Raw genomic sequence first — 27,338 nt, forward strand, 5'->3', positions numbered from 1 at the left:
TCTGCTGCGGTCAATCTGTCCCTCATTGTGAGGTGTGAGGTGAAGAGGTTCCCCTCGCGTAATCAGCTTAGCTCGCCGGGCTGATTATTATTATTGACAGGGAAGAAAATAATATGGTGCAGTCTAATACGTTTAGCCAAAGAACATCTTGCATGATTGATGTCTGATGAGTATTTTATTTTATCAGGGTGCCTCATTTTCAACCACCTGGATCACAGATGCAGGTGTGGAGACACAAATGCACACACTGTCATCAGGAAATCAGTGTGGATGGATTTACAGTCTCTCTCTCTCTCTCTCTCTCTCTCTCTCTCTCTCTCTCTCTCTCTCTCTCTCTCTCTCTCTCTCTCTCTCTCTCTCTCTCTCTCTCTCTCTCTCTCTCTCTCTCTCTCTCTCTCTCTCTCTCTCTCTCTCTCCCCTCACCTGGCTCGCAAATGCAGGCATGTCGCTCCCATTGGTCAGAGCAGAGGCTGTGGGCGGGGCAAGGGGAGGAGCTGCAGGGAGTTCCCGCATTACAGCCTTTCTCCACCTTGACAGACTTTGATGGATGGGGAAGGGGAGGGGCATCCGGCCTCACCCCCAGGCGAACGCCCTGTAGAGAAAGAGAGACAGAGCGGGAGAGAGAGAGAGAAAGAGAGAGACAGAGAGAGAGTCAGAAAGAGAGAGACAGAGAGAGAGCCAAAAAGAGAGAGACAGAGAGAGTCAGAAAGAGAGAGACAGAGACAGAGTGAGAAAGAGAGAGACAGAGAGAGAGTGAGAAAGAGAGAGACAGAGAGAGATTAAATCCTCATGCATGGATATACATTTATCCACCAAATGACATTCTATCCATCTACAATTGCATTATCTGAACTTATCTAAATCCCTCCTTTCATCTTCTTATCATCCATCTTTATAAACATCCATACTATCATCCCTCTCCATAGTAACCCATCCATCTCCCCTCCATCCAACCTAGCCTTCATCGATCCGTAGGTCTACCCCTCCTTCCATCAGCCCTCCATCTAACCTTCATTGATCCATACATCCACCACTCCCCCTCTCAATCCCTCCCTCCTCCCTCCCTCCCTCCCTCCTTCCATCAACCCTCCATCCAACCTCGCCTTCATCCATCCATAGATTCACCCATCTCCCTCCATTTCTCCTCCCTCCCTCCATCCACCTCCCACCCATCCTTCTGTCCCCCCTCCCACTCTCCCTCCCTCCCTCTCTCCCATCCCTCCCTCCCTCCCTCCCTCCCTTCCTCCTCACCTGGATGCATCCCTTGATGCCGTTCTGCACCTCCCCCGAGCCCAGGACTCCGCCCACATGCAGGTGTTTCACCTTCAGCCCGTGGATCTCATTCCCCACGATCACCGTTCCCTGAGAGAGCGAGAGCGAGCAAGAGAGAGAGCGAGAGAGAGAGCGAGAGCAAGAGCGAGAGAGAGAGCGAGAGCGAGCAAGAGAGAGAAAGAGTAAGTAAACAGAGTGCCAGATGGTGGGAGAATGGATCAAAAAACTGGAAACAGAATTATCTCCTAAAACAGACATTTTGTCCCAAACACACAAAACACAACAAAACAGGCAATTTACACCTTCTACAAAACAAATATATCCGGCAAACACACCTAAATGCTTGATTTAAGCGTTAAGTGTAAATTAGTCATACGTCTATATAATCAGAGGTATGCAGTAGCTCAATGCTAGCATTTAAACCCACAGAGTTGATAGATTGTTATTTCTGGACATGGCAAACGTGTGAAATCACTTTGTTGTGCAATCAGGCGCTGAAAAGTAACACATTTTGTGTTACACAAGATTTGGCTACCGACAGAGATTAAACTTTCATCAAAATAATGCTGACTTGGCAGCTGAAGTACGCATGATCACATGAGTTGTGATCAGAGGAATTCTAAATATAATACATTTTCAACGGCAACATTATTCGTGGCCATGGGAGCCTCAAACAAACCCACCCTCTACATAGGTTGTGTTGTGGCCGTGAAGCCCTTTTTATAAAATTATAAATAATACATTTTAGCACTTTTCAAGACATACAGACACTATATGCCAAATGTTTTTGTATATGTGCATGTGTGTATGTATATTTATTATCCATACTGTACATAAATATACACATAATAAATAAGTAAATTAAGAATAATAAAAACGATTGAATCAGTCGTATTTACATTCACATTTAGGGCATTTAACAGATGCTTTTATCTAAAGACTTCCAATAAATAGATTTGTCAGAAGGAACAATATATCGCTGTCGGTACAGTAAGGATGTTCATAGAACCAAGTGGTGTGCATGGGTCGCATGGTGGATACTGATGGAAGGAGGCTCAGTGATTGTATTGGTGTCTCAGGTCTCTACCTGTCAGATGGGCTTGACCTGACCTACCAATATATATATATATCTGCACACCCACAAATCTCCCCGGTCCCCTTGTCCCGGGGCCTACCTGGTAGAGGCCAAAGTCCAGGCGTAGCGTGGCGACGTAGCGCATCTCGCGGCCGCTCCGCACGTCCCTGAGCTCCAGCTGCAGGTCGTGCCAGCGGCCGTCCGCCACCAGGACCTGGTCCAGCTTCAGCCGCACGGGCCGGGTGGAGCCGCGGGTCACCGAGAACACCAGCTGACCGTTCACCACCTGGGGGAGGGGGGGAGAAAGGGAGGGGAGGGGGGAGGTAGGGAATGAGGTAGTGCTTGGATGTGCCTCAGTGGAGAGTGTGTGTGTGTGTGTGTGTGTGTGTGTGTGTGTGTGTGTGTGTGTGTGTGTGTGTGTGTGTGTGTGTGTGTGTGTGTGTGTGTGTGTGTGTGTGTGTGTGTGTGTGTGTGTGTGCGTGTGTGTGTGCATGTTGAGAGAAACTAAAAGCTGTTCCGAGGAGTGTGGTTTATTGAATCCTCCATAACTAAACGCGCTGCTAGGTCGTTACTCAGTCTCTGCTTTGAGACTGAACGCACCGTACGGACTCAGCCCGGCGGCTAATGAGCAGAAAACAAAGACTGGCTTTCTGAGGTGCGAGGAGTCCTGACTGAAGTACAGACAGAGAACTGCAGTGTCTCACCGGGACGCGGGATCAGAAAGCATTCCTGATCTTCTCAAGGTCAGGATGATATTGTAAGGCGAGTCTTCGTGAGTATTTGAGAAAGATAAAATATCATAACATAATGGTCCTCGAATCAAGGACATGCACCCAAGTGGGTGTGTGTGTGTGTGTGTGTGTGTGTGTGTGTGTGTGCATATGTGCTTGTGTACATGTGTGAGTGTGTGTATGTGCACGTGTGTGAGCTTCTGCATGTGCATGCGTGTGCGTGTGCACGTGTGTGAGCTTCTGCATGTTCATGTGTGTGTGCATATGTGCTTGTGTGTGTGCGTATGTGCTTGTGTGTGTGTGTGTGTGTGTGTGTGTGTGTATGTGCGTGTGCGTGCGTGCGTGCGTGCGTGCGTGCGTGTGCGTGTGCGTGCGTGCGTGCGTGCGTGCGTGCGTGCGTGCGTGCGTGCGTGCGTGCGTGCGTGCGTGCGTGCGTGCGTGCGTGCGTGCGTGCGTGTGTGTGCATATGTGCTTGTGTAAGTGTGTGTCTTTATTTTTATTCACCTGGAACAGCAGACTGGTGTACTGGCCCGCCTGGGCCTGTAGCAGGGTCCCGTCACGGGCCCTGGTCCGGAACACCATGCCCAGGTACCAGGGGGTGGAGATGGTCACGTCGTTCTTCAGGTCCCACCAGAGGGCGCTGTTTCCAAGGAACCGGTGGGCATGGCGCATGGCTGCAAGGAGAACGAAAAACGTACAAATTAGACAGATTAGTGATACGAATATAGCAAGACTGGAAACAATCGCTTTTTCCGATTGGCTCAAATAAGTGCAAGAGGTTTCCGCGACTGGGTTATTATTATTATAATCTTGCTAATGCTAACTCTTTAAAGTTTTGTCATTCTTTAGGCCGGTTGAACGAACCATTCATGTTAGTTGATATAGATTATGTTCACTCATAACAACGCGCTTTGACTTGCGTGCTGACCGAAATGACCAGAGAGTACATGCAGGTTTTAGCTAGCACTTTGGAGCTCGTCAATAATTCATCGTTTGACCCTGCCCTCCCTACTCTCTGTCGACGGCAACAACCCAAATTAATATTTACGAGGTTTGCTTTTATCTTTATCGGACCTGTATAAAGCGAACAGCCACGATAGGGGGGCCTTTCAATCCCGACTGAAGCCCTTGTAGGATTGACTCACCATGGCTGCAGTCCTTTCCTCCGAACCCCAGGGGGCACTCACAGGAGAAGGTCTCCCAGCTGTCGCTGCAAGTTCCTCCGTTCTGGCAGGGGTTGGACTTACAGAAAGGTAGCTTCGCGCTGCAGCCTATCAGACAGAAGAAGAAGAAGGGCGATGAGCACACCAATGAGTCACAGGGAGAGACAGGGAGAAAGAACGAAAGAGAGCGAGCGAGCGAGCGAGCGAGCGACAGACAGACAGACAGACAGACAGACAGACAGACAGACAGACAGACAGACAGACAGACAGACAGACAGACAGACAGACAGACAGACAGACAGACAGACAGACAGACAGACAGACAGACAGACGGAGAGCGATAGCGCGAGAGAGAACAAGTGAGAGTCAGATAGAGTGAAAGCGAAAGAGCGAGAGAGCGAAAGCGAGAGAGCGAAAGCGAGAGAGCGAAAGCGAGGGAGCAAAGCGAGACAGCGAGAGAGAGAGAACATGAGAGATTGAGAGCGAGAAAGAGCAAAAGCGAGAGAGCGAGCGAGAAAGAGAGAGAGGGAAGTCTGATCATGTAAAGCCCTGACCAGGGACGGTGCCGTTGTTGGCGATGAAGGCCGCCAGGTCCAGAGGCTTGCTATCCACGTGGAGGTCCTTCATGCAGCCAATGAACTCTCTTGCCCCGAATGGGAAGTTGTCCGGCACGTTGGGGACCCCACCCAGGAACAAGGGGCCCGTCAGATCCAGGGACCTGTGCAGGCAAACGGGGGACGGAGGGAGAGAGCGAGACAGAGAACGGGTCAGAGCAAGACAAAGTCAGCAAGTTACTGACCTCAAGCTCTTCAAATGACAGAGGTGTAGGTTAGTAAAGCTCAAGCTGTAGGGCTGTGTATGAATATGTTGCTTACTAGAAAACCCCATATAGACGCATCAACATTAATGAAGGATGATTTATACTATAAATAGTATGATGAATATGGAAAAGAGAAAGAAATGGGGGAGCTTTATGGAGATTAGGTTTTTGGATGAGAAGCCAGAAACATGTGAATCAAGATGAATTACCATAAAGGAGAATAAATAAATACACAAATTAATGAATTCATTAAATGCAGTAATTAATTGATGGCAACAAGTGTTGGCATTTTCACCTCCCAAGCCCTTCACTTAAAAATTAAAATTGCAATGAGGAGTTTTAGCAGGAGATGAAATCCCTTGCTAATATTTAATCTGCTAAACTGACGTGGACCACCAGTCAGTTCAAAGAAAACTATTACAAAGGGAGAGAGTGAGTGAGAGAGTTAAAGGAGTAGAGAGGGGGAAAGAGAGATAGAGTGGGAGAGAGCAAGTGAGAGGGACAGAAACAGAGAGAGAGTGTGGGAGAAGAAGAGAGAGAGGATGAGAAGAGAATGAGAGAAAGAGCTTCAGAGGAGAAGAAAGAGCATGTGAGTGTGAGAAGGAGGAAGGGAGAGTTATAGCGAGAGCGAGAGAGAGAGAGAGAAAGAGAGAGAGAGAGACAGAGAGACAGAGAGACAGAGAGACAGAGAGACACAGAGAAAACTAGAGGGTTGAGCGACTGAACAAGCAGCAGGGTATTCCAGAGTTCCAGTGCTCTGTCTCTTTGATCAGCTCCCCCTCCCTCAACCCTGCTGGCTGCTGACACATCACATCCAACCAGCTGACACACGTCAACACACAGTGAGCGTGTGTGTGTGTGTGTGTGTGTGTGTGTGTGTGTGTGTGTGTGTGTGTGTGTGTGTGTGTGTGTGTGTGTGTGTGTGTGTGTGTGTGTGTGTGTGTGTGTGTGTGTGTGTGTGTGTGTGTGTGTGTGTGTGTGTGTGTGTGACCGAGCTGTGTTGAGCCCTCTTGTGTGAGGTATTGCAGATATACTCTGTTTCTCACTGCCAATACTGGATGTGTCGGATATGTCTCGCAGTAAAAAGGGGGCGAACACAGCACAGAGTGTTTTGTCGCAGACAGACATAGCGTCAGAGACACAGACTCAGACAGATAAAGACAGGGATATACAGAGAGCCGGACAGTTCTAAAGACAAACGGACAGACAGATGTCTACAGACAGACACCCACGATTTTATCCAAAGCGACTCACAACCATTCATACATACACTCACACACCGACGGCGGAGTCAAACATGCAAGGCGACAGCCAGCTCGTCGGGAGCAGTTAGGGTGAGGTGTCTTGTTCAGGGACGTCTCGACACTCAAGCTAGGAGGAGCCGGGGATCAAACCAGCCACCTTCCGGTTACAAGTCAACCCGCTCTTCCTCCTGAGCTAAGCCGACAGACAGACAGACGACAGACATATAGACAGATATATCTACAGGTTGACAGACAGACAGCTATATCCACAGACAGACAGACAGCTATATACACAGACAGTCAGACAGACAGCTATATCAACCCAAAGACAGACAGCTATATCTCCAGACAGACAGACGGCTAAATCTCCAGAAAGACAGGAAGCTATGTCTCCAGACAGACGGACAGACGGCTATATCGACACACAGACAGACAGCTATAGCTCCAGAACAGACAGACAGCTATATCTCTAGACAGACATCTATATCTCCAGAAAGACATACAGCCATATCTCCAGACAGACAGCTATATCTCCAGACAGACAGACAGCTATATCTCCAGACAGACAGACAGACAGACAGACAGACAGACAGACAGACAGACAGACAGACAGACAGACAGCTATATCTCCAGACAGACACACAGCTATATCTCCAGACAGACAGACAGACAGCTATATCTCCAGACAGACAGACAGCTATATCTCCAGACAGACAGCTATATCTCCAGACAGACAGACAGGTGAGCAGGGCCTACTTCTTGCTGCTGGTCTGCTGGCCCTGGGCGGCGCAGGTGTAGTTCCCCAGCTGCGGGCCGAAGCGCAGCGACACGGCCGTGTCACAGTCGTCCACGCTCACCACCGCCACTTTCTCGTCCGATGGACCCTGGGGCTCGCCGCTGGAGCTGCGCCGGGGCTGGGGGGGGGCCAGGCACACGGGAGAGGGTGAGCACGCGCAGCTACACACACGCACGTACACACACACACAAGTACACACACAGGAACTGAAGATCGCCGATCCATAAAATACCATTTCTGTGTATTTTATTTTGTCATCTCAGTCACCCTTTATGGCTGACGGGATCGGACCACATGACCAGAATAATTAAGTGAATCTGGCCCTGTGATTCTCAATTAGCAGAGCAAGGAATTAAGAGGGCCTGGGGTTAGGGGTGCGATCGCCCCAGGAGCGTCGGTGTTAATAATGTATGCACAACGAGGTAAAACGCTTTGAATTAGCGAGCCCGCTGACTGCATGTATTATAATACATTAGATTGACCCGCTCCTTCACAAAGACTGTGTACATAGCTGTCTATTGTGTTTGAGCCATCTTGATATTATATTACCAGGATTTGATTGGATGTTTTCTTTATAAAAGATCCATTCAGCCACAGAGAGATGTTCTGACAAATTTCAGACCAGAGATGCAAATAGAGACGCAAATCAAGTCAGAGGAATCAGAAATCAATGCCAGCTAATCCATTAAGGACTTCATTAAATTCGCATGCAGGAAGAGTTGCCACTAAATGTCAATAGTCAAAACCAGCCTGGGACACTCATCTTTTCAAGAATAACTGAACATAGCACAGCTCGAATTAAGTAGGCTTAAATATAACACAGCTTGAATTAAGCAAGTTTAGTAGAACATATCCACAACCAAAATAATCGACATAGACCGCATGCAAGGGGAGTAATTCCATAGAAGGAGCTCTGGGTTCTACTTTGAGCTCACAAACAGACAGAGCTAACAGGGGCACCGTAGCACACGCATACAGCAACACAGAACACTTCAGATAACTATGTTAGTGAGGACAGCCTGGAGTTCAAACCGGGGTTAGAGGAGACTTTGGAGGTGGATTACACTAAAATCTAATCACAGATTCCAGCAGGCATATCTCGTACTGTGATAGAGATATGGGGGGAGAAAGAGCGACAGACAGACAGAGAGAAAGACAGACACGACAGATATGTACCCCCAGGTAAACACACATACTCACATAGCGACCTATAGTACTGGGCTGAAGAAAATGAAAAAGAGTGATGGATTAAATTAAACAAGAAGCTGTGTGAGAAACATATGTAACAAAAGGCAAATGTGATGCAATGGGTATTTACTAGTCTTTGATGGAGTGTGTATGTTGTGTGATGCAGTGTATTTGTTGTGCGATGAAGTGTGTATGAGGTGTGATGCAGTGTGTATGTAGTGTGACGCAGTGTAAAGGAAGTGTGATGCAATGTGTATGTGGTGTGATGCAGTGTGTATGTACTGTGATGCAGTGTGTATGTACTGTGATAGAGTGTGTATGAGGTGTGATGCAGTGTGTATGAGGTGTGATGCAGTGTGTATGTACTGTGATAGAGTGTGTATGAGGTGTGATGCAGTGTGTATGTACTGTGATAGAGTGTGTATGAGGTGTGATGCAGTGTGTATGTACTGTGATAGAGTGTGTATGAGGTGTGATGCAGTGTGTATGTATTGTGATGCAGTGTGTAGTTTTCATTACAGCGATTTAATGGTGCAAATAATACATTGGCAAAGCAAAAAGCTGTCGATGTGTTGAAAGAAGCAAGCTAAAACAACACGATTAAAGAATAAATCATGAATTAAATAATAAAAGCACTTCTGTGATTAAACATAATATGAAATAACATAACATTCAGCCAAGCAAAGTGATTGAAAGAAATGTAGTAATTGCCAACAAATACCCATACGCATATGCATGTACGTATAAAAAACACACACACCAACCCGGTATCACGCGATTTCGTGCTCATGCGCACAAACGTTAATCTGTGCGCATCGTGTCCCAGATCACGATTGTCCGACTGTTTTAGTGCTGCACAGAACGAAATGAAAACCAATGCATTCTGAATGGGAGCGTTCTCCGACAATTAACGTCGTTTTTGAGGAGGTCTGCTTACAAATCAGAAATGTTGACACATATATATAACTAGATAATAATTACAGATATATAACTAGAGGGTGCACTGTACTATCTGCGCTCACCCCTTCTGAAGCTTCTCTCTCTCGCTCTCTCTCTCTGTCCCTCCCTTTCTCTCTTTCTCTCTCTCGTTTCGTTTTGTGGAGCACGTCAATTGTCGGAGAACGCTCCCATTCAGAATGCATTGGTGTACATTTCGTTCTGTGTAGCACTAAAAAGTCGGACAATCTTAATCTGGGACACGATTCAATAGATTAATAACGTTTGTGCGCATGAGCACGAAATTGCGTGATACCGGGTTACACACACACACACACACACACACACACACACACACACACACACACACACACACACACACACACACACACACACACACACACACACACACACACACACACACACACACACACACACACACACAGATGTGTGCAGTCACCTTATTGTAGTAGTGGATGTGGACGGTGTGCCACTCTCCATCACTCACCCCACCCGGTAGGAAGGGGCTCACCTGAGTGGACAGCTCCCCTGGAGGCATACAGTCACGCGGAGAGACAGGCGTACAGACCGTGTTAATACACTCAGGAGAAGATTCAGGTAGACGGCTAGATCGATCGAAGTTGCACGAAAAAACTGGTCGTGATACACACGGACACAATCCATTTAAAATCTATTATAGTCATCCAAGCATTATCATGCATAGATTATACACTGTATCTCATTAGTCCACACACACACACACACACACACACACACACACACACACACACACACACACACACACACCTGTGGAGTACTTCAGCATCACTTGTCCATCCTGTATCTCCAGAGCGATGAAGTCGTGTTTCTCGTTGAAGCGTCCGTTGTAAAACAGGAGCCCGTTGCTCTCCAGGGTAGCGAAGCTGTAACATGCAAATACACACACACACACACACACACACACACACACACACACACACACACACACACACACACACACACACACACACACACACACACACACACACACACACACAGAGACAATAAATACACTAGTAGTCATGCATACAGTAGTTTCAAACAATTTCATGCATCCACAAATCCTCAACATCCCGTTAATCCCAACAGACTCCCTGAAGGTTAATGTCTGAGTCATCTTTGATACCAAGATGTTGCTACACAGCAGCAGAACAACAACAACATAACCCCACCTTCTCTACAAGAACATCCAAACCAGAGTCGTTTTAGCGGAGCAGCAACGGAGGTCATTAGGTTAAGCTAATTAGCATTGCATTTGGTGTCCGCTGTGTATTGCTGTGGTCAGGCCCTGGGCTAAACAGCTACAAGTACATTAGCATAGCTTGGCATTAGTCTAATGTATTTCTGAGTTCACCGTGGCCTCCTTTTTACAAAGCTATGCCCTGGGGACTAGCTGGGGCTAAGGCCAGCGTGTTTATATGCACAGGAATCAAAGCACTGACGGGCCTATTTGATACTACCCCCAGATATTAAGTTATCTCCCCAAGCAATAACACGCCAAGGAGATCCCAGTGAAGAGTCAAACACTTACACTGGCTTGCTGGTCACAACCCAACTAATGAGTGGTAAACATGTTAGCTTTCCATTGAGGTAAAACGTTTTTTTTTTTTCTGTAAACCAAAGGTAGGCGAAAGTACTTTAAGAGTACTTTTTCAAATTCGATTTCCAGCTTTGTGTGTACATTACTTTATAACGGTAATTCTATTTCAGGGGAACTACTTTTAACTTGAATGAATTAGGATGCACTCGTACTCACCCCCTGACGTTAAAGTCAGAGCTAAAACAGCAGCTACGACCAACAACAGCACTCCCCAGTTGTGCATAAAAGATAATCAACATAGACAGCAGACTGACAGCCGGCTATAATGGGACATGATCTATCTCTCACAAAGCCAAACCCAGAAGCTAAGCTAAGCTTGGCTAGCATTTAGAGCTAAAGGCTCATAGTTAAATAACCCAGAATAGCGCCTGGCATACAATGAAGAGTGTCACTGGGTGCTATATTTAGTCTTTTATTGAATTTGGGGCATGAGCGACTGAACAAGGCATTCAAACGAGTGGCGTTCAGTGTTATTCTTTCCGAAGAGATCAAGATATCAAGATCCCTCCAAAGATGTTGTTATTTATGAAGCAAGACATTGATGATAACCATTATGTGTGCTAGCTTAACACCGACATTAAAGCTGGTGAATACTGTATATTCCTTATATAACGACTAAAATAGGGATTTGAACGAGCAACCATTAGGTCACGTTGGTTTCTGCTGCAAACTCACTCACATCAGCCATAAATCCTGGTTCCTGTGGATCTAATACTGAATGTAGTCAATGGAGGTTTATAATTTTAAGCCACCTCATCCCAGTTACAGTCTCTCTGGGAGTCAAACCCTCACACTCTGATGTTTGACAGTGCTTCCTACACACCCTTAAACCCCGGTTTCCGGCTCAACTATTCTTTAACCAAAGCCATCTACAGATACTAACCATCGCCAGGTTTATATTCCATTCTCATGAGATGCTGCAACTTGGTTATTTTCCGTCAAATAAAAAAGACCATTACATCGTGACCTGTCATAGGAGCCAATTCTAACGATCTCAACATCAGCCCTGGGGTTGGTCACCTTGGCAACTATCATAGCACTATAAAATCTCCCATGGCAACCACTACATCAGGTGCCAAACCGCCACTGTGGATGTCCATTCCAGAGCCTCTCTCCCTGCCTGGAAGACTGCTTGTGAAGTCAAGAGGTGAGGATGGGAGACAGAGAAAGAGAGGAGGGGAACTCTGTGGTCCAGGTGTTCCTAGTTAGAGCGTGTACACAGTAATGCTGTTTCAAGACGGATTACCAACAGGTGCTGACAAACTGAAGACGATGTCTGGGAGAAAGTCATTTTCGCCTAACGAGCCACTGCTCCGATCCAATTAAGACATCCAATTACTTCGTCCGACATCGCAGCCTCAACACATGGTGACTCCAGCCAATTTAGATTTTAGGTAAAAAACGTATATTGACTTGCTTTTCTGGGATAGTGTAACGGGCACGATTGAATGAGAATAGCATCTCCACTGTGACCTATATCGATGACACAATCGTTCTCTCACTACTATGCAGAGAGATAGGATCAACTCACTTCCATCATAGATTTCATTCCACATTCATATCTTGTTTTCCTCACAAAACAATACATCAACTCCCAGGAAGGGAGCTGCTATTTTCGATTGTGCATTTCATAAGAACAGAGAAGGTAAAATGTACAGAGCAGGGGTTGTGAGCAGGGGAGAGAGAGAGAGAGACAGAGAGAGATAGAGAGAGGGAGAGGGAGAAAGAGGGAGAGAGAAAGACAGAGAGATTGAGAGAGAGAGGGAACGGGAGAGAGAGAGAAGAGAGAGGGAGGGAGAGAGAGAGAGCGAGGGAGAGAGAGAGAGCGAGGGAGAGAGAGAGCAAGTGATAGCCAGACAGAGTGAAAGCGAGACAGAGAGAGAGAGAGAACGAGAGCGAAAGCGAGATGTGTGGCGAGTAATGGAGGACGAACGGAGCGCATTGGCGGAGCCAGAGAAGTATAAAGAGGATTGATTGAGTTCTAGATCTAGAGATGGGCGGCAGGAACGGGGAAGAGATTCCAGCTGAATTGAACGAAGGAATTGAAGGTTGACCCTCTGTAACTGTAATCGTGCCGGCAGCAGAGTGGCTTAAACAGGATCTCCAGGAGGATCAGATTGCAGGTAACCGGAGGAAGCCTTAAAGACGACGCTGATGTGATTCTGACTTCTTCAGGTCCGGATGGCGTTTCACCAAAGAGCATCCCCACAGAGCCAGTCAGAGGGAGCCGAAGGATCCACCGCAATGAGCCAGACTAATCGGATCGCAGATCAGAGAGTACGCTATTATGAGGAGCGGTGACGCGTGCAAAGACATTTCCGAAATCCCACAGCTTTCTTCTGAAGGAAAACTTCCTTCGGTGTGTACCCAGACATGATCGAGCAGCGCAGAAGAGGAGCGAGGCCTCACCACTACATCACTACAGCGTCCAGCCCCACCCTCCAACACATTGGGACCCCTAACTTGTTAGAGAACGATGAAAATAACAACATTTATACTTGCTGATATAGGATGTGCATTAACTCGCACATTGGTGCGACTCAAATTGTGTGTAAACCGTTTACTTAATTACCAGATTTATATTTGGTTCATTTTTTACCTTTATTAGGTATTCACTATCACCGTTTTAATAATAGTTTAATTGTAACATCTTAACAGCCGTATGAACCCAGCTCATCTCAGGAGAACCACCACCTAGACCCACTCCTCCACCCTCCCTCCTCCCTCCTCCCTCCTCCCTCCCTCCACCCTCCCTCCTCCCTCCTCCACCCTCCCTCCTCCCTCCACCCACTCCTCCACCCTCCCTCCTCCCTCCTCCCTCCACCCTCCTCCCTCCTCCCTCCCTCCACCCTCCCTCCTCCCTCCTCCCCCCTCCCTATACCCTCTACCCTCCTCCCTCCCTCCCTCCCTACCTCCTCCCTCCCCCCCTCCTCCTCCCCCCTCCCTCCCTCTACCCTCCACCCCCCCCCCTCCTCCTCCCCCCTCCCTCCCTCCTCCCTCCTCCCTCCTCCCTCCCTCCCTCCCTCCCTCTACCCTCCACCCTCCCTCCCTCCACCCTCCCTCCCTCCCTCTACCCTCCACCCTACCTCCTCCCTCCACCCTCCCTCCCTCTACCCTCCTCCCTCCCTCCCTCTACCCTCCACCCTCCCCCCCCTCCTCCTCCTCCTCCTCCCCCCTCCCTCCCTCCACCCCCCTCCCTCCCTCCCTCCCTCCACCCTCCCTCCCTCCCTCATCCTCCCCCCTCCCTCCCTCCCTCCCCCCTCCCTGGGCCCGTACTCACGTGAGGGAGATGGAGAGGTGGAAGCGCTGCCGCAGCCCGTGGAACATGACGAAGGACTTGGGCGGGAAGGAGCGGGCGGTGACGGAGCAGTAGGGCCGCTCGTAGCCCCCGCCCGCCGGGCACTCGCAGCGGAACCCCCCGCCCGACAGCTCCCGGCACGTCCCCCCGTTACGGCACACGCCCGGGACGCAGCGGCCCCCCCGGCGGTCCACCTCACAGCGGTCCCCTGGAGAGAGAGAGGGGAGGGGGGGAGAGGGGGGGAGGGTGGGAGGGAGAGGGGAAGGAGGGAGAGAGAGAGGGGAGAGGGGGAGGGCGGAGGGGGAGGGAAGGGTAGAGAGGGGGGGAAGAGGAGGAGAGGGAGAGAGAGGGGGGGAGGGAGGAGGGGGGGAGGGAGGAAGGGGGGAGGGTGGGAGGGAGAGAGAGGGGGAGGGGAGAGGGGGAGAGGGAGAGAGGGGGGAGAGAGTGAGGGGGAAGGAGGGTGGGAGAGAGAAAGAGAAGTCAGTTCAACATAATCAACACATGGATCAGCTCAAAACAACACACAACACATATCTAAACACACGTACTTCATATGGATTCATTATTTTACTCTGGCCTGTGAATAAATCTGTACTACCAGAGGCAAATTTCTTGCAGGCCTTTGTTTAAAACATGAAGCAGATTCAGATTTTGAGCATATCTATGCTATTCATTTAAGGGCATTTACCTCAGAAAATTTGGCAATCTAATAGGATTATCTGTGGGCTACAAAACCTTGTACTGTCTGTGATCTTTTCGTAATCCTTTCTAATCCTATACAGAATAAATAAGCCATTTTTATTCCTATTAATTATATACTGGTTGGTTTTTAGCTGTAAGTCTTGCTTCTCTATGGGAAAGATAGATTGATAGAGTCCTACGTACTGTATGTACACTAATTAGCAAATTTCTTTATTCAATATCATTCATAATGCCGCTCCTTTAATCAAGGAGTGTCTGTTCTTTCATCTCACCTCTACAGAGGCTACTGTGCCAAGACAAGCTAGGATATAAATACCCCGCTAACGTAGCAGCTCAAAGGAATCATTATATCTGCTTTCATGTGTCATTTCTGTCCTGCAATTCTTAATCTAACATGATTAGAGAGCATGCTGCTTCCTTTCAGATACACCTGAGTACACTTGTTGAACTGTTCGACAGTGAAGGTAAAACATTAATCTCAGATGAGAAATGTGGGATACGGTTAGCTGGGATTATTAGCTTTTCGTTTTTTTTTAAGGTAGCTAGCTAGTTGAATAGGTCTTTAAGGTTTTGTTATGGTTAGCTAGTTGAATAAGGTCTTTAAGGTTGGTTAGGGTTAGCTAGAGTTCAATATGGCTTCAGGGTTGGTTAGGGTTAAATAGGGTTTTTCATGCTTGGGAACGGTTAGAGTTGATTATATAGGGACAACGGTTAGCGTAGCTAGGTTTAACCCCTTATTAACACATAAGCTAAAATTACAGAAATTGCTAAATACATCACAGATCTTTTCACTGTCCATCAAACTGTCAACAGGAGGCTGAAAGGACCCAGAGCTAAGTGTAAGTGTACCAACCGGGTATCTGACAGTGGTTTATCCATCAGAAGGATGAAATCCCTGAAATCGGCTTCTCTATCGATCGGCCTGAAACAAAACTCTTAGAAGCATCATGGTTCCTTTGTTTTTGGAATTGTGTGTGTATGCGTGCGTGTGTGTGTTTGTGTGGTGTAGCCTTCAGGCTAACATGGCAGTGGGAAAGGAGAAAAAATATGTTTGCTTCCCTTGCTGTTGTTTCAGAGCTGTGTGGCGTCCAACACAGACACAGACACACACACACAAAAAAACACACACAACCAAACACCCACACAAACACACACACCCACAATACCTGCCTCCAAGGGAGGGTAAACAAAAATTTGGCTGCCAGTCAAAATCAACTGGAGGTCTGAAGCTTCTCCATAGAGACCGAACCACCACCCACGCATACACCGAAAACACACACACACAGAAACCTACAGGCAGTTTGCTCCTTGAGACAACCAGGTTAAGGCACTTCTAAGGACACCCACAAACATTCACACACAGAAACGCCTCTCTTTATGACTCTTACACACATGCAAGGAGGCAGGGGCACAGACACCCTCAGACACACACACAATCTCACAGATCATTGGGATCATTCTGCTATTTTTTAAAACGCTCTAGGTTGTTCTGGGTATCTCTACAGCACACACACACACACTCTCATTAACACACACACACACTCTCTCACACTTAATCACTCACCACACACACACACACACACACACACACACACACACACACACACACACACACACACACACACACACACACACACACACACACACACACACACACACACACACACACACACACACACACCAACTTGCCCATCTATCCCTCTTTCCAACCATCTGTCCATCAATCCACAGTCAGTCACAAAGGAAAACACACACTCTCTCACATTTTTTTTCTCTCTTTTCCTTTGTCTGCAACTCCCGAAAACCAGTATTCCTTCTCATTAATATTTACATCAATAAACAGACATTTAAACTCATGAATTATGCGTCACCCAGTGTCACACACACATACATGCACACACACATATCATTCAAACAGACAGACAGTCTGACATATTGGCTAACGAAACAGACAAACAAGTAGATAGGGACAGACAGATGGACGGAAATATATATTGGCTGATCACACACAGAAAGACCGACATACATTATATATTAACTGACAGAGAGCCAGACAGAAAGGCGAACAGACATACATATATTGACTGATAACACAGAGAGAGAGGCAGACAGACAGACCGACAGAGAGAGAAAGACAGACAGGCAGAGAGACATATATTGACTGATAAAAGACAGACAGAGAGGCAGATAGACAGACTGACAGAGAGAGAGACATGTATTGACTGATGAAAGACTGTGTTTACTGAAGAGGTGCTACTTGACCCCTCCAGAGCATTGAGACAGACAGGCTGTTCAGCAGACATGATGTCACCCCCCTTCAGCAGAGACCTGAGACACAGGCCTCCATTATTCTCATCTTACTGCTGCTACTCCTCACAGAGAATAAACACACACGCACACACACACACACGCGCACACACACACACACAGCCAACTTACTCACACAAAGAAAGACGACAGAGAAAAGGATTTAGGGAGAGCAGGAGGATAATCTGTGCATTTAGTGTCTACAGTCGTATGTCCAGACCCACACATGCACACACACGCACGCGCCCACACACACGCACACACACACACACACCACTCAGAGCCTTATGTCCGCACCCACAAACACACACAGATACATACAGAGTAGACACCATGCAGAGCCTTAGGTCCAGAAACACACAGAGAAACAGCGTAGACACCACTCAGACTCGTGAAGCTCACTGCTCCACGAGTACTTACTTTGCAGGAGAATGCAGGAGAACATCAAGGTATAGGGAGCAAGGATGGGAGATTGGGAGGGACAAATTAAGGAACAAAAGGGGCTATGGAGAGGAGATGAGGAGACAAATAGAGAGGAGAGGAGATGAGGAGACAAGGCGAGTAGAGGATGACAGGAGAGGAGACAAGAAGATGAGGAGAGGAGGAGGAGGAGAGGAGAGGAGGAGACCAGAAGAGACAAAAGAAGAGGAGGATACGAGATGAAGAGACGAGAAGTGGAGGAGAGGAAAGGAGGAGCCAAGTAAAGATGAGGGAGAGGAGGATTTAAAAGGAAAGGAGAGAAGAAGAGTATGGTTTCTCTTATCTCCTCACCAGCTCTTCAACCGCCCTCTCAGCGCTTCCTCTCCCACTTGTTCGGCTTTCTCCTTGATTGTCTTTCCCCTCCTCCCACCCCCTCCCCTCTCTCTACTCCCTCCCTCTCCTTCTCTTCGTAACAACCACAAGAGTCTCCCTCCTCTCTCCCCTTCTCCCTACCCTTGTCAGTCTTTTTCAGTCTGCCTTAATGCATTCACACGCCTTCATGACGCTGGATGTTTTATTCATCAAAGCCAAAGCCTCACCCTCTCTCTCCCTCTCTCTCGCTCTCTCTCTCTCCATCCCTCTCTCTCTCTCTCTCTCTGTACTTCTAGGGGTTGTGCGGGAGCACCGCACCCTCACCCACCTCACCTAACACAGAACATCCCCAGGGGCTCATACATTAGCACTCCCTTGTGTTCATTATCTCTCCCCTTCGCTCTCTCACTCTCTCATCTTCTCTCTCCGTCTCCCCATTTATCCTTCACCGCGTCTCTCTCCCTCTCCCCTCCCCTTCACATGTCTTGGTATTTGTTTGTCTCTTTTTTCAATTTCGAAAAACATCCCAAAAATGCATTCACCCCAACGCCTGCAATCACTGTTCCTCCATCTCATCCGTTCTCCGGTCTCTCGCCAAAGCCACATTCCTCACTTCAGGTCGGCATTTTTCCATTTCTCTCCCCACCTCCTCTCTTGTTCTAGCCCTCGCTCACATCTTTTTTCCTTCACCCCACTGCGGCGACGCAGTCCACGCATGATGATAAAATCACCGTAATTAACCAAACAAGAGCCGCAGCCAGGAGGCCACGGCCACGCAGGATCCACCGTCACCAATCACATCTCTCACTCTGCTCCGCTTCTTTCATGGTTTTAAAGAGGGGGTTGGCGATTAAACCCCCCCCCGAATTGTGCCGCGGGGAACCAAGGGCGACCAAGGAAACACCCTGCCTCTCTCTCTTCCTCTCTCCCCCACCCTCCCCCTCATCCTCGGCAGAACTGCCGAAGATCCCTCGGGCAACAACACTTAACCCCCTAAGGATTGATTAGGGAGCACGTAGGAGAGCCTCGGTAAGGGGGGAGGGAGAGAGAGAGAGAGAGAGAGAGAGAGAGAGAGAGAGAGAGAGAGAGAGAGAGAGAGAGAGAGAGAGAGAGAGAGAGAGAGAGAGAGAGAGAGAGAGAGAGAGTGTGTGTGTGTGATGATTCAGTGAGTGTTAGTTTGTTTTAAGAATGGACTTTAACCTTTAAACGCAATTATCTCTCTCTGCAATAATGCTCTTGAAACAGGTAAACCTAAACCCTCCCTCTCGGGCTCATATTGTCCCAACCCCCCCTATCTCTCCCTCCCCCTCTCCCTCCCTCCCTCCCTCGCAGGTTGAGTGGTCTTGTGAGCCCAGAGAGGTGCCTGGAGGTTCACCGTGTGTGCACAACCGTCGTCTGGACTACATCTCTTCATCCCCCCCGAAGCAAAACAACCATTGGTTACAATGGCCCCAGACTGCCCTAGGAATGCTGGGTAATGAGGTTCAGATTAAATGGAAATTAATCTTCTGCTGCGAAGTAGGACAAATTATAATGACAAAAAAAAAAAAAGTGTGTGTGTGTGTGTGTGTGTGTGTGTGTGTGTGTGTGTGTGTGTGTGTGTGTGTGTGTGTGTGTGTGTGTGTGTGTGTGTGTGTGTGTGTGTGTGTGTGTGTGTGTGTGTGTGTGTGTGACAGAGACAGAGGTAGGGCTGCCTTATTTATTCCAAAATGTTTTCAGAAACATATGCCATCAGATGGAATCGAATCCATGCCCCCACCGCCCTCGTTCTCAATTTGTTTCCCCATCTCTTCCACTCACTCACACCAATTGAGAATTCCCTGCATCGCTTCCCAAAGTAATCACACCTTTGCTTACTGCCTCCACTCCTCTCCTCCTCACTCGCTACCTTTCCTCGCTTCTCTCCTCCGGTCCCCAATCTTATTTTCTCTCTCCTTCCTCCTCTCTCATTCGCTGTCCTCTCTCTCTCCCTCTCACCCTCCTTCTCTCCTCAACTCCTTTCTGTTTCACATCTGTTTGCTACCTCCCACTTAATGTCCAATGCGGCTCCAATCTTTGTCTTCTAAAAAATATGGTTGAAAACTGTGTTGCTTACAAAAGCAATCGTTTTCACTGACTTCAGTGTTTCCCTTCTCTGTGAATACAGAGAAGACAAATCATTTTAATAAAAAGAATGGTAAACTCCCACTTGTTCAGTCTATCTCTCTATTCGGCTCCTTCTCATTGTCATTGCGTTGGTTATTGTGCGTATGCTGATCTAATCCCCTATGAACACTGGGCGTTTCGTTTGGACATGTTAGCTGTTCTTCCTCCTGGACCTCTAATGCTTAACGCTTCCCCGACCTTTTTGGTTTGTTCTGGGTTTTACTTGTTCTGAGTTTCTTCCCTGATTGTTCCCTTTCCAATTTTTCTACAGTTTCTGGAGGTCAGAACCGTCTAAGACGAACAACAAGTAGATGTAGCCGTGTGGGTTTTTAAAGTTTGTGCCACGCTTTGATGTACACGTGAACAGAAAAGCAGCGATTCTCTGTTTATCTTTGTAGTTGATAGTTTTGGTAGACTAACTTCATCCTACCCATGAAGCCTTGAGTATATTTAAAATCCCTCATGCTTAAATAAACTACCAGCTAAAAAAATAAACACATGTGTTACCTATCCTAGTATCCACAATGAAGACAGTCAAGGACAAACTAAAAATTTTCGTAGCATATTTAAACGGCACATAAGCAGTTCAGCACAGACACGCTCACAAGATGTGTTTCCTTATGTTAGATACATTTTTTTACTGTACTTTTCTTTATATAGTCAAGCAGAAAACTACAGAAAATGTAACCACAGCATTTTGTATGAAATGTGCTTCACAAATAAAGCGCCTTAATTGAACGACATGGAAAAATTCTCTTTTCTGATTACCAATAGTTATGTTATTTTACCAATCGTTAAAATATTACAACGCTGAATGTAATGGTGGCTAAAGGGTTTCAGCTATAGAGGTGAGGGGGTCTTAAGTCCAATGCAGGAGTCTTAATTACTTGTTCCCAAGGAGCACTTTATAATTTATAGTCTCTTTAACGTAGAGCGCAGTGTGGTTAAAGGTGGAGAGTGAGCTTGGAACACTGCGTGCGCAAATTACGCATTTATCTGTTTAATCCATTAATGGAGCCCACAGGCATGCAGGCGAAGTAACATTAAAATCAATCTCCTGGCCTCTCCAGCTATCACCGTAACCGCTGCCTCCAACACGTCTAAGAACCTTTCGATTGTTGCCAGGGAAACAGCGTTATAAACATGCCAAACAGGACACAGACATCCGGCAAGTTCTCAATGCCTGATGTCTACACCATGCATAGATAACCCTCTACAATGCGTTTTGAGCCATTGCAAATATCTAATCTGTATTAAATATTAAATATTTAATATTTTCTAGTATTTTTATATTTCGTCAATGAGCCACATAAGGAGGAGTTAGTCGTCAGGCATCTTGCCCAAGGGAGCTTATAGGTAGACTGGGGAAATTGGGGATTGAACACAGAACCATATGATTGGGAGTCAAACAGTCGGACTATCAACCAGTATCCTTCACCCCTTACAGCACCGTGAATATCACGAGGAAAGGTTTACCGCGTCTGAATAAAAAGGTCAGAGTTTAGTCAGAAAAAAACGTTGGACTAGAGAGGGAGTGGGAGAGCGCAGAGAGAGAAGACGGAACGTGATAGAGAAACCAACACGAAGGGCAAACTAATAAAGTTAGGAGAAGTCTCTGAGGTTTCTCTGTCTTGCAGAATCAGCTAACACTCCCCCCGCCTCTCCCTCTCCCTCTCTCACTCCATCCTGTCCGCCTTTCATCTCCTCTTCGCTTCCCTCTTTGTTTTCTGGAAGCTCATGCAGTTTCCATCATCTTCTTGCTTTAGAAATCTCTCTCTCTCTCTCTCTCTCTCTCTCCAAATTGTTTCGCTCTCGCTCTTTTCGCCTCAAGGTATTTATCTTTCATCATTCACCAGTTGTTTGTTCTCCTCTATTCTCCTCCCTCTCTCTCTCTCTCTCTTCTTCCCGGCTTACTGAACCAGCCCCAAGTCCACAAGGCCGTTACAACTCTCTCTCCAACTCTGTGCAGCCTTCACTTCCACATCTCACTCCCCCACACATCTCCTCCATTCTCTCCCTCCCTCCCTCCCTCTCCCCCTCTTTGGTTCTTCCTCTGTGGTCTCTCTCCCTCACTCCCATCTCCCTCCCTCCCTCCCTCTCCCCCTCTTTGGTTCTTCCTCTGTGGTCTCTCTCCCTCACTCCCATCTCCCTCCCTCCCTCCCTCTCCCCCTCTTTGGTTCTTCCTCTGGTCTCTCTCCCTCACTCCCATCTCCCTCCCTCCCTCCCTCTCCCCCTCTTTGGTTCTTCCTCTGTGGTCTCTCTCCCTCACTCCCATCTCCCTCCCTCCCTCCCTCTCCCCCTCTTTGGTTCTTCCTCTGTGGTGTCTCTCCCTCACTCCCATCTCCCTCCCTCCCTCCCTCCCTCCCTCTCCCCCTCTTTGGTTCTTCCTCTGTGGTGTCTCTCCCTCACTCCCATCTCTCTCCCTCCCCATCACATCTCCTTCATTCTCTCCCTCCCTCCCTCTCACCCTCTGTGGTTCTCTGAAGAAACTTTCTCTTACACTGTGAGGAAGATTTTCAACGAGATACACGGCAGTACACCTCATAGACAAGCGAGGTGGATCTGAGTCTCTGCTCAGGTATAATGAGGTGTGTGTTTGGATGCGTGTCTGTGTGTGCCTGTGCGTGTTTTATTATTGATTGTGTGCTTGAATGCGCAGGGAAGATCGCACGGCTTCGCCCGTGCTGTGTGGCGTAGAGGAGCCTCGCGTTACCGTTGCGGTATAGGTTTGTCTTTGTTGTCGAGACCGCAAACGTTGTCTGACATGCATCACGTTGTGAGGAACAGCAGGAACACAGACAGTGCTCCTTCCCTCTCTGCTTTGTGGAGGGGGCGGCAGTCATGTTGTGCACACTACAAAACATGGCTGTCATTTACCCCTTCCCAACTCATCCATGGTATTAAAGAAAAGTTGGACTGACCACTGTCAAAATGACATCAGATCAGCCGAACATAAGACCCTTCATGTGCGCCACAGTGGAACCCAAATCTCTCAGGCGTGTGGTGGGTTTTGAGCATTGGTGAACCCCGGTGGGAATTGAACGCCATGCTCTGCTAGTCGAGCTAGGCTTGGATGCCTTCTGCCTCCAGTCAGTACGACTGACACATCAGCAGGGCAATCTAGGCCCGCACCATGGCTCCCTCTCATCATAATGACTGTAACGCTGTATTCAAGGCCTCTACTAGGGCTCCCTCTCATCATTATGACTGTAACGCTGTATTCAAGGCCCGCACTATGACTCCCTCTCATCATTATGACTGTAACGCTGTATTCAAGGCCCGCACTATGGCTCCCTCTCATCATTATGACTGTAACACTGTATTCAAGGCTTGAACTAGGGTTCCCTCTCATCATAATGACTGTAACACTGTATTCAAGGCCTGAACTAGGGCTCCCTCTCATCATAATGACTGTAACGCTGTATTCAAGGCCTGAACTAGGGCTCCCTCTCATCATAATGACTGTAACACTGTATTCAAGGCCTGAACTAGGGTTCCCTCTCATCATTATGACTGTAACACTGTATTCAAGGCTTGAACTAGGGTTCCCTCTCATCATAATGACTGTAACACTGTATTCAAGGCCTGAACTAGGGCTCCCTCTCATCATAATGACTGTAACACTGTATTCAAGGCCTGAACTAGGGTTCCCTCTCATCATTATGACTGTAACGCCGCATTCAAGGCCTCTACTAGGGCTCCCTCTTACCATAACAACCCTACCTATTGGACCCCCGGGGGGGGGGGGGGGGGGGCCCTCTCATCAGGACCACCCTGGCCGTCAGACTCACCGGTGTAGTTCTCCCGGCAGATGCAGGTGTAGCCCCCCTCGGTGCGGGCGCACACGCCGCCGTTCAGGCAGGGGTTGGAGTAGCACAGGTTGATCTCCGTCTCGCAGTAGTCCCCGGTGAAGCCGGCGGGGCAGCGGCAGCGCAGGCCGGCGATGGGGTGGATGGGCCGGAACAGGATGGAGGGGGAGGAGATGAAGGGGGCGGAGCTGTTGAAGCGCAGCACCGAGATGCACTTCATGTAGTTCTGGCAGGGCTCGCGCAGACACACGTTGTCGTCGAACGGCAGGACCTGCGGGACGCACACACCGGGGAAGAGATGGGGGGGGGGTTAATGGGGGTGGGTGCTCGGTGTGTGTGTGTGTGTGTGTGTGTGTGTGTGTGTGTGTGTGTGTGTGTGTGTGTGTGTGTTTGGTCTTAATGTGAAAGGGAGAGGTTTAACGTTCCTCACACTTTTAGTGTGAATTTACAAGAGAATATAAAATAAAACATTAAACATTCTGTGAGAATATTTGGATATTATGGCACAGAAAGGGATTTTTTTAGGTGGCTTTTACTCATCCAAGACCAAGACAGAGAGTGGTGTTGAAGACAGTGGTAATATAAAGATGGTGTTTCATGTTGGCATGTAGGAGAACTCACTGATTGTGTGTGTGGAGATGGCTTGTTGAAACCCGTGCACATTGATTACTCAATGCACCACAGGTGTGCAGCCACACCCAGCCCAACCCAGAGTCCAATCAGTCTGACTCAGGCCAGGAGAGGCTGCTTCAACCAGCCATCAGCCACACACACACACCACACATATGGGTGGTTATATTGGGCTTATCCATAATACAGTGAGCCTAAATATTATTCATTATTTATTATTGGACACATTATTCTTATCTATTGTATTGAAAAATGTAATAATGTAGAAGCTGCATCATGTACAAATACACAACCCCAAGCTTATAAAGCGCACAACCGCAGACACAATACACGGGTCAGTTTTCAATGGATCCCATAATGAACTCTGTGAAAAGACCCAAAAGCATCCTTATCTTCCTCTCTGCTCATTTGACATGTTCTGCACAGAGGTGGCGTTGGGTGATTACTTTGTTTGAGTTCAACGGTGAAACGCAGACAGAATGAGTGAGTCTGACAGCAGACAATTAGTATTATCATTCTAATGATGTGATTACATGGAAAAGGCCTGGTGGAGATAACGGACAGGGGGCCTGAAGGAATGTAAGAAGAGGGAGAGAGAGGGAGAGAGGGAGAGAGGGAGGGAATGAGAGAGAGAGAGATACAAATAGAAAGAGAGAGATAAAAAGAGAGAGAGAGAAAGAGAGAGAGAGAAGGGATGTGGGATCAAGAGTGAGCGAAAGTTTAATTATGTCTGACAGTTTGGGAAGGGCCGAGCATTTAGGGAGGAGAAAGCGAGAGAGAGAGACAGATGGAGAGAAACAGAGAGATCGAAGGAGACACACACAAAGAAACACAGACAGACAACGGCAAAGTCTGCCTGATGTCATGACATCATGGTTTCTGTCTCTGCCTTCCTATTGGTCGGTTCCTCCAGCAGAGTTAAGACTCCTCATCCACCGGGAGTAAGGGCCAACATTGTGTGTGTGTGTGTGTGTGTGTGTGTGTGTGTGTGTGTGTGTGTGTGTGTGTGTTGGTGTGCATGTAACCATGTGTGAAAACTCATTCTGGCGCATATGGTGGGGATCACTATTTTTGCACATGAAGGCATACAGCTTTGAGTTCAGCGACTCTGAACAATGTGTGACTGTGTGTGTGCGCGCGCGTGTGTGTGTGTGTGACTGTGTGTGTCTGCGTGTGTGTGTGTGCGGGCATGCGTGTATTAACGTGCACAGGCATGATGTGTGTGATGATGTGAGTGCCCACACATCCTCGCCTCCCAACACCCCCTCATGTGCATTGTCACATCTGCTGGTTGCTCCCATTGCCCCCCCCACCCCCACCCCCACCACGCCCCCCCCGCCACCCCAGGCCCAGACCCCACCAGCACCACCTTCACCAACACCACCACCCCCCCCCCCGCCGCCCCAGGCCCAGACCCCACCAGCACCACCTACACCCCCACCTCCACCAACACCACCACCCCCTTCTACCCCCAGACCCAGACCCCCACCCCCACCTCCACCACCAGCCCTTCTACCCCCAGACCCAGACCCCACCACCCCCACCTCCACCAACACCACCAACCCCGCCCCAGACCCCCAGACCCCCACCACCACCCCTTCAACCCCCACCCCTTCTACCCCCAGACCCAACCCACCTCCATCTGGGCCAGGGCGGTGAGGCGCGGCCGGTTCAGGTACAGCTGCTCCTCCAGCGCCTCCGAGGGGAAGTACTGTCCGCCGGGCAGCGCCGCCGAGAAGCTAACGTTGAGGATTGCCCATGCGCCCGTCCTTGGCCGACGCCGCGTCCAGGTCGGGCTGCACGTTGAACACGAACACGTCCTCCACGGGCACCGACAGCACGGCCGACACGCCCTCCAGGAAGTGGCCGAGCAGCGGCGACAGGAAGTGCTCCTGGGACATGTTCTGCAGGCGCACGGTGACGCTGCTGCCCAGCATGTCCTCGGTGATGATGAGCACGCGCAGCACGCACTGCGCCGAGATGCGGTGCACGCCGTCTGCACACGCGCACACACACACACGCACACGCGCACACATAAGATGCACACACGCACACACATACATACACACAGACGCATAAATGCACACGCGGACAAGTGCACAGGAGCGCACACACACACAGACGCACACACAGACACACACACACAAACACACGTACACAAACAAAAACACACACACACACACACGGGGGAGAGAAGAGATGAGAGGTTAGTTAAGGTGACAGGAGGCAGAAAAGCAGGCCCCAAGCTCACGTATAAAGACTCATTCAACACACACACACACACACACACACACACACACACACACACACACACACACACACACACACACACACACACACACACACACACACACACACACACACACACACACACACACCAGCAGACACACGCAGTCTCTTAGTTCCAATCCATCTGTGATATATGAGCCGGGAGCTGAATAAGGCCGAACGATGAGGCAGGAGAGAACACCTGGTTCACAATAACACCCGTGAAGACGGTGTTAGGATGAGCTGACATCAAACTTCACCCTAATATCTTCCTCAATTTGTAAGAGACGAGTAGGGGGGAGAGGGAGGGGAGGAGGTTGGAGGGGAGGAGGGGAAAGTAGAGGGAGAGGAGAGGAGGAGGAGAGGTGAGGTGAGGAGGGAAGAGGTGAGGAAAGGAGGAGGAGGAGGAAAGAGATTTGCTCGGACAGGAGCAGACAGATAACTGATGGGAAAAGGAGCAGAGGAGAGAGAGTTCAAAACCTAAGTAACAGGACATCAAGAAGGAAAGGATATTAAAAGAGAC

The 27,338-nt window shown here is 48.5% G+C and overlaps 1 protein-coding gene across 1 annotated transcript in view; it reads right to left on the minus strand.

Moving 5' to 3' along the window:
- Positions 1-27,338, minus strand: part of LOC132457844 (cadherin EGF LAG seven-pass G-type receptor 3-like) — a 71,442-nt gene that overhangs the window by 23,945 nt on the left and 20,159 nt on the right. The window contains 14 exon segments of the mRNA XM_060052206.1: positions 424-592; positions 1,252-1,362; positions 2,448-2,633; positions 3,583-3,752; positions 4,224-4,349; positions 4,796-4,959; positions 7,062-7,219; positions 8,302-8,322; positions 9,686-9,774; positions 10,033-10,148; positions 14,145-14,370; positions 23,900-24,188; positions 26,184-26,303; positions 26,305-26,543. Coding sequence (XP_059908189.1) covers positions 424-592; positions 1,252-1,362; positions 2,448-2,633; positions 3,583-3,752; positions 4,224-4,349; positions 4,796-4,959; positions 7,062-7,219; positions 8,302-8,322; positions 9,686-9,774; positions 10,033-10,148; positions 14,145-14,370; positions 23,900-24,188; positions 26,184-26,303; positions 26,305-26,543 — 2,184 coding nt within the window.

This window comes from Gadus macrocephalus, chromosome 1 (assembly GCF_031168955.1).
Source record: "Gadus macrocephalus chromosome 1, ASM3116895v1".
Taxonomy (NCBI): Eukaryota; Metazoa; Chordata; class Actinopteri; order Gadiformes; family Gadidae; genus Gadus; species Gadus macrocephalus.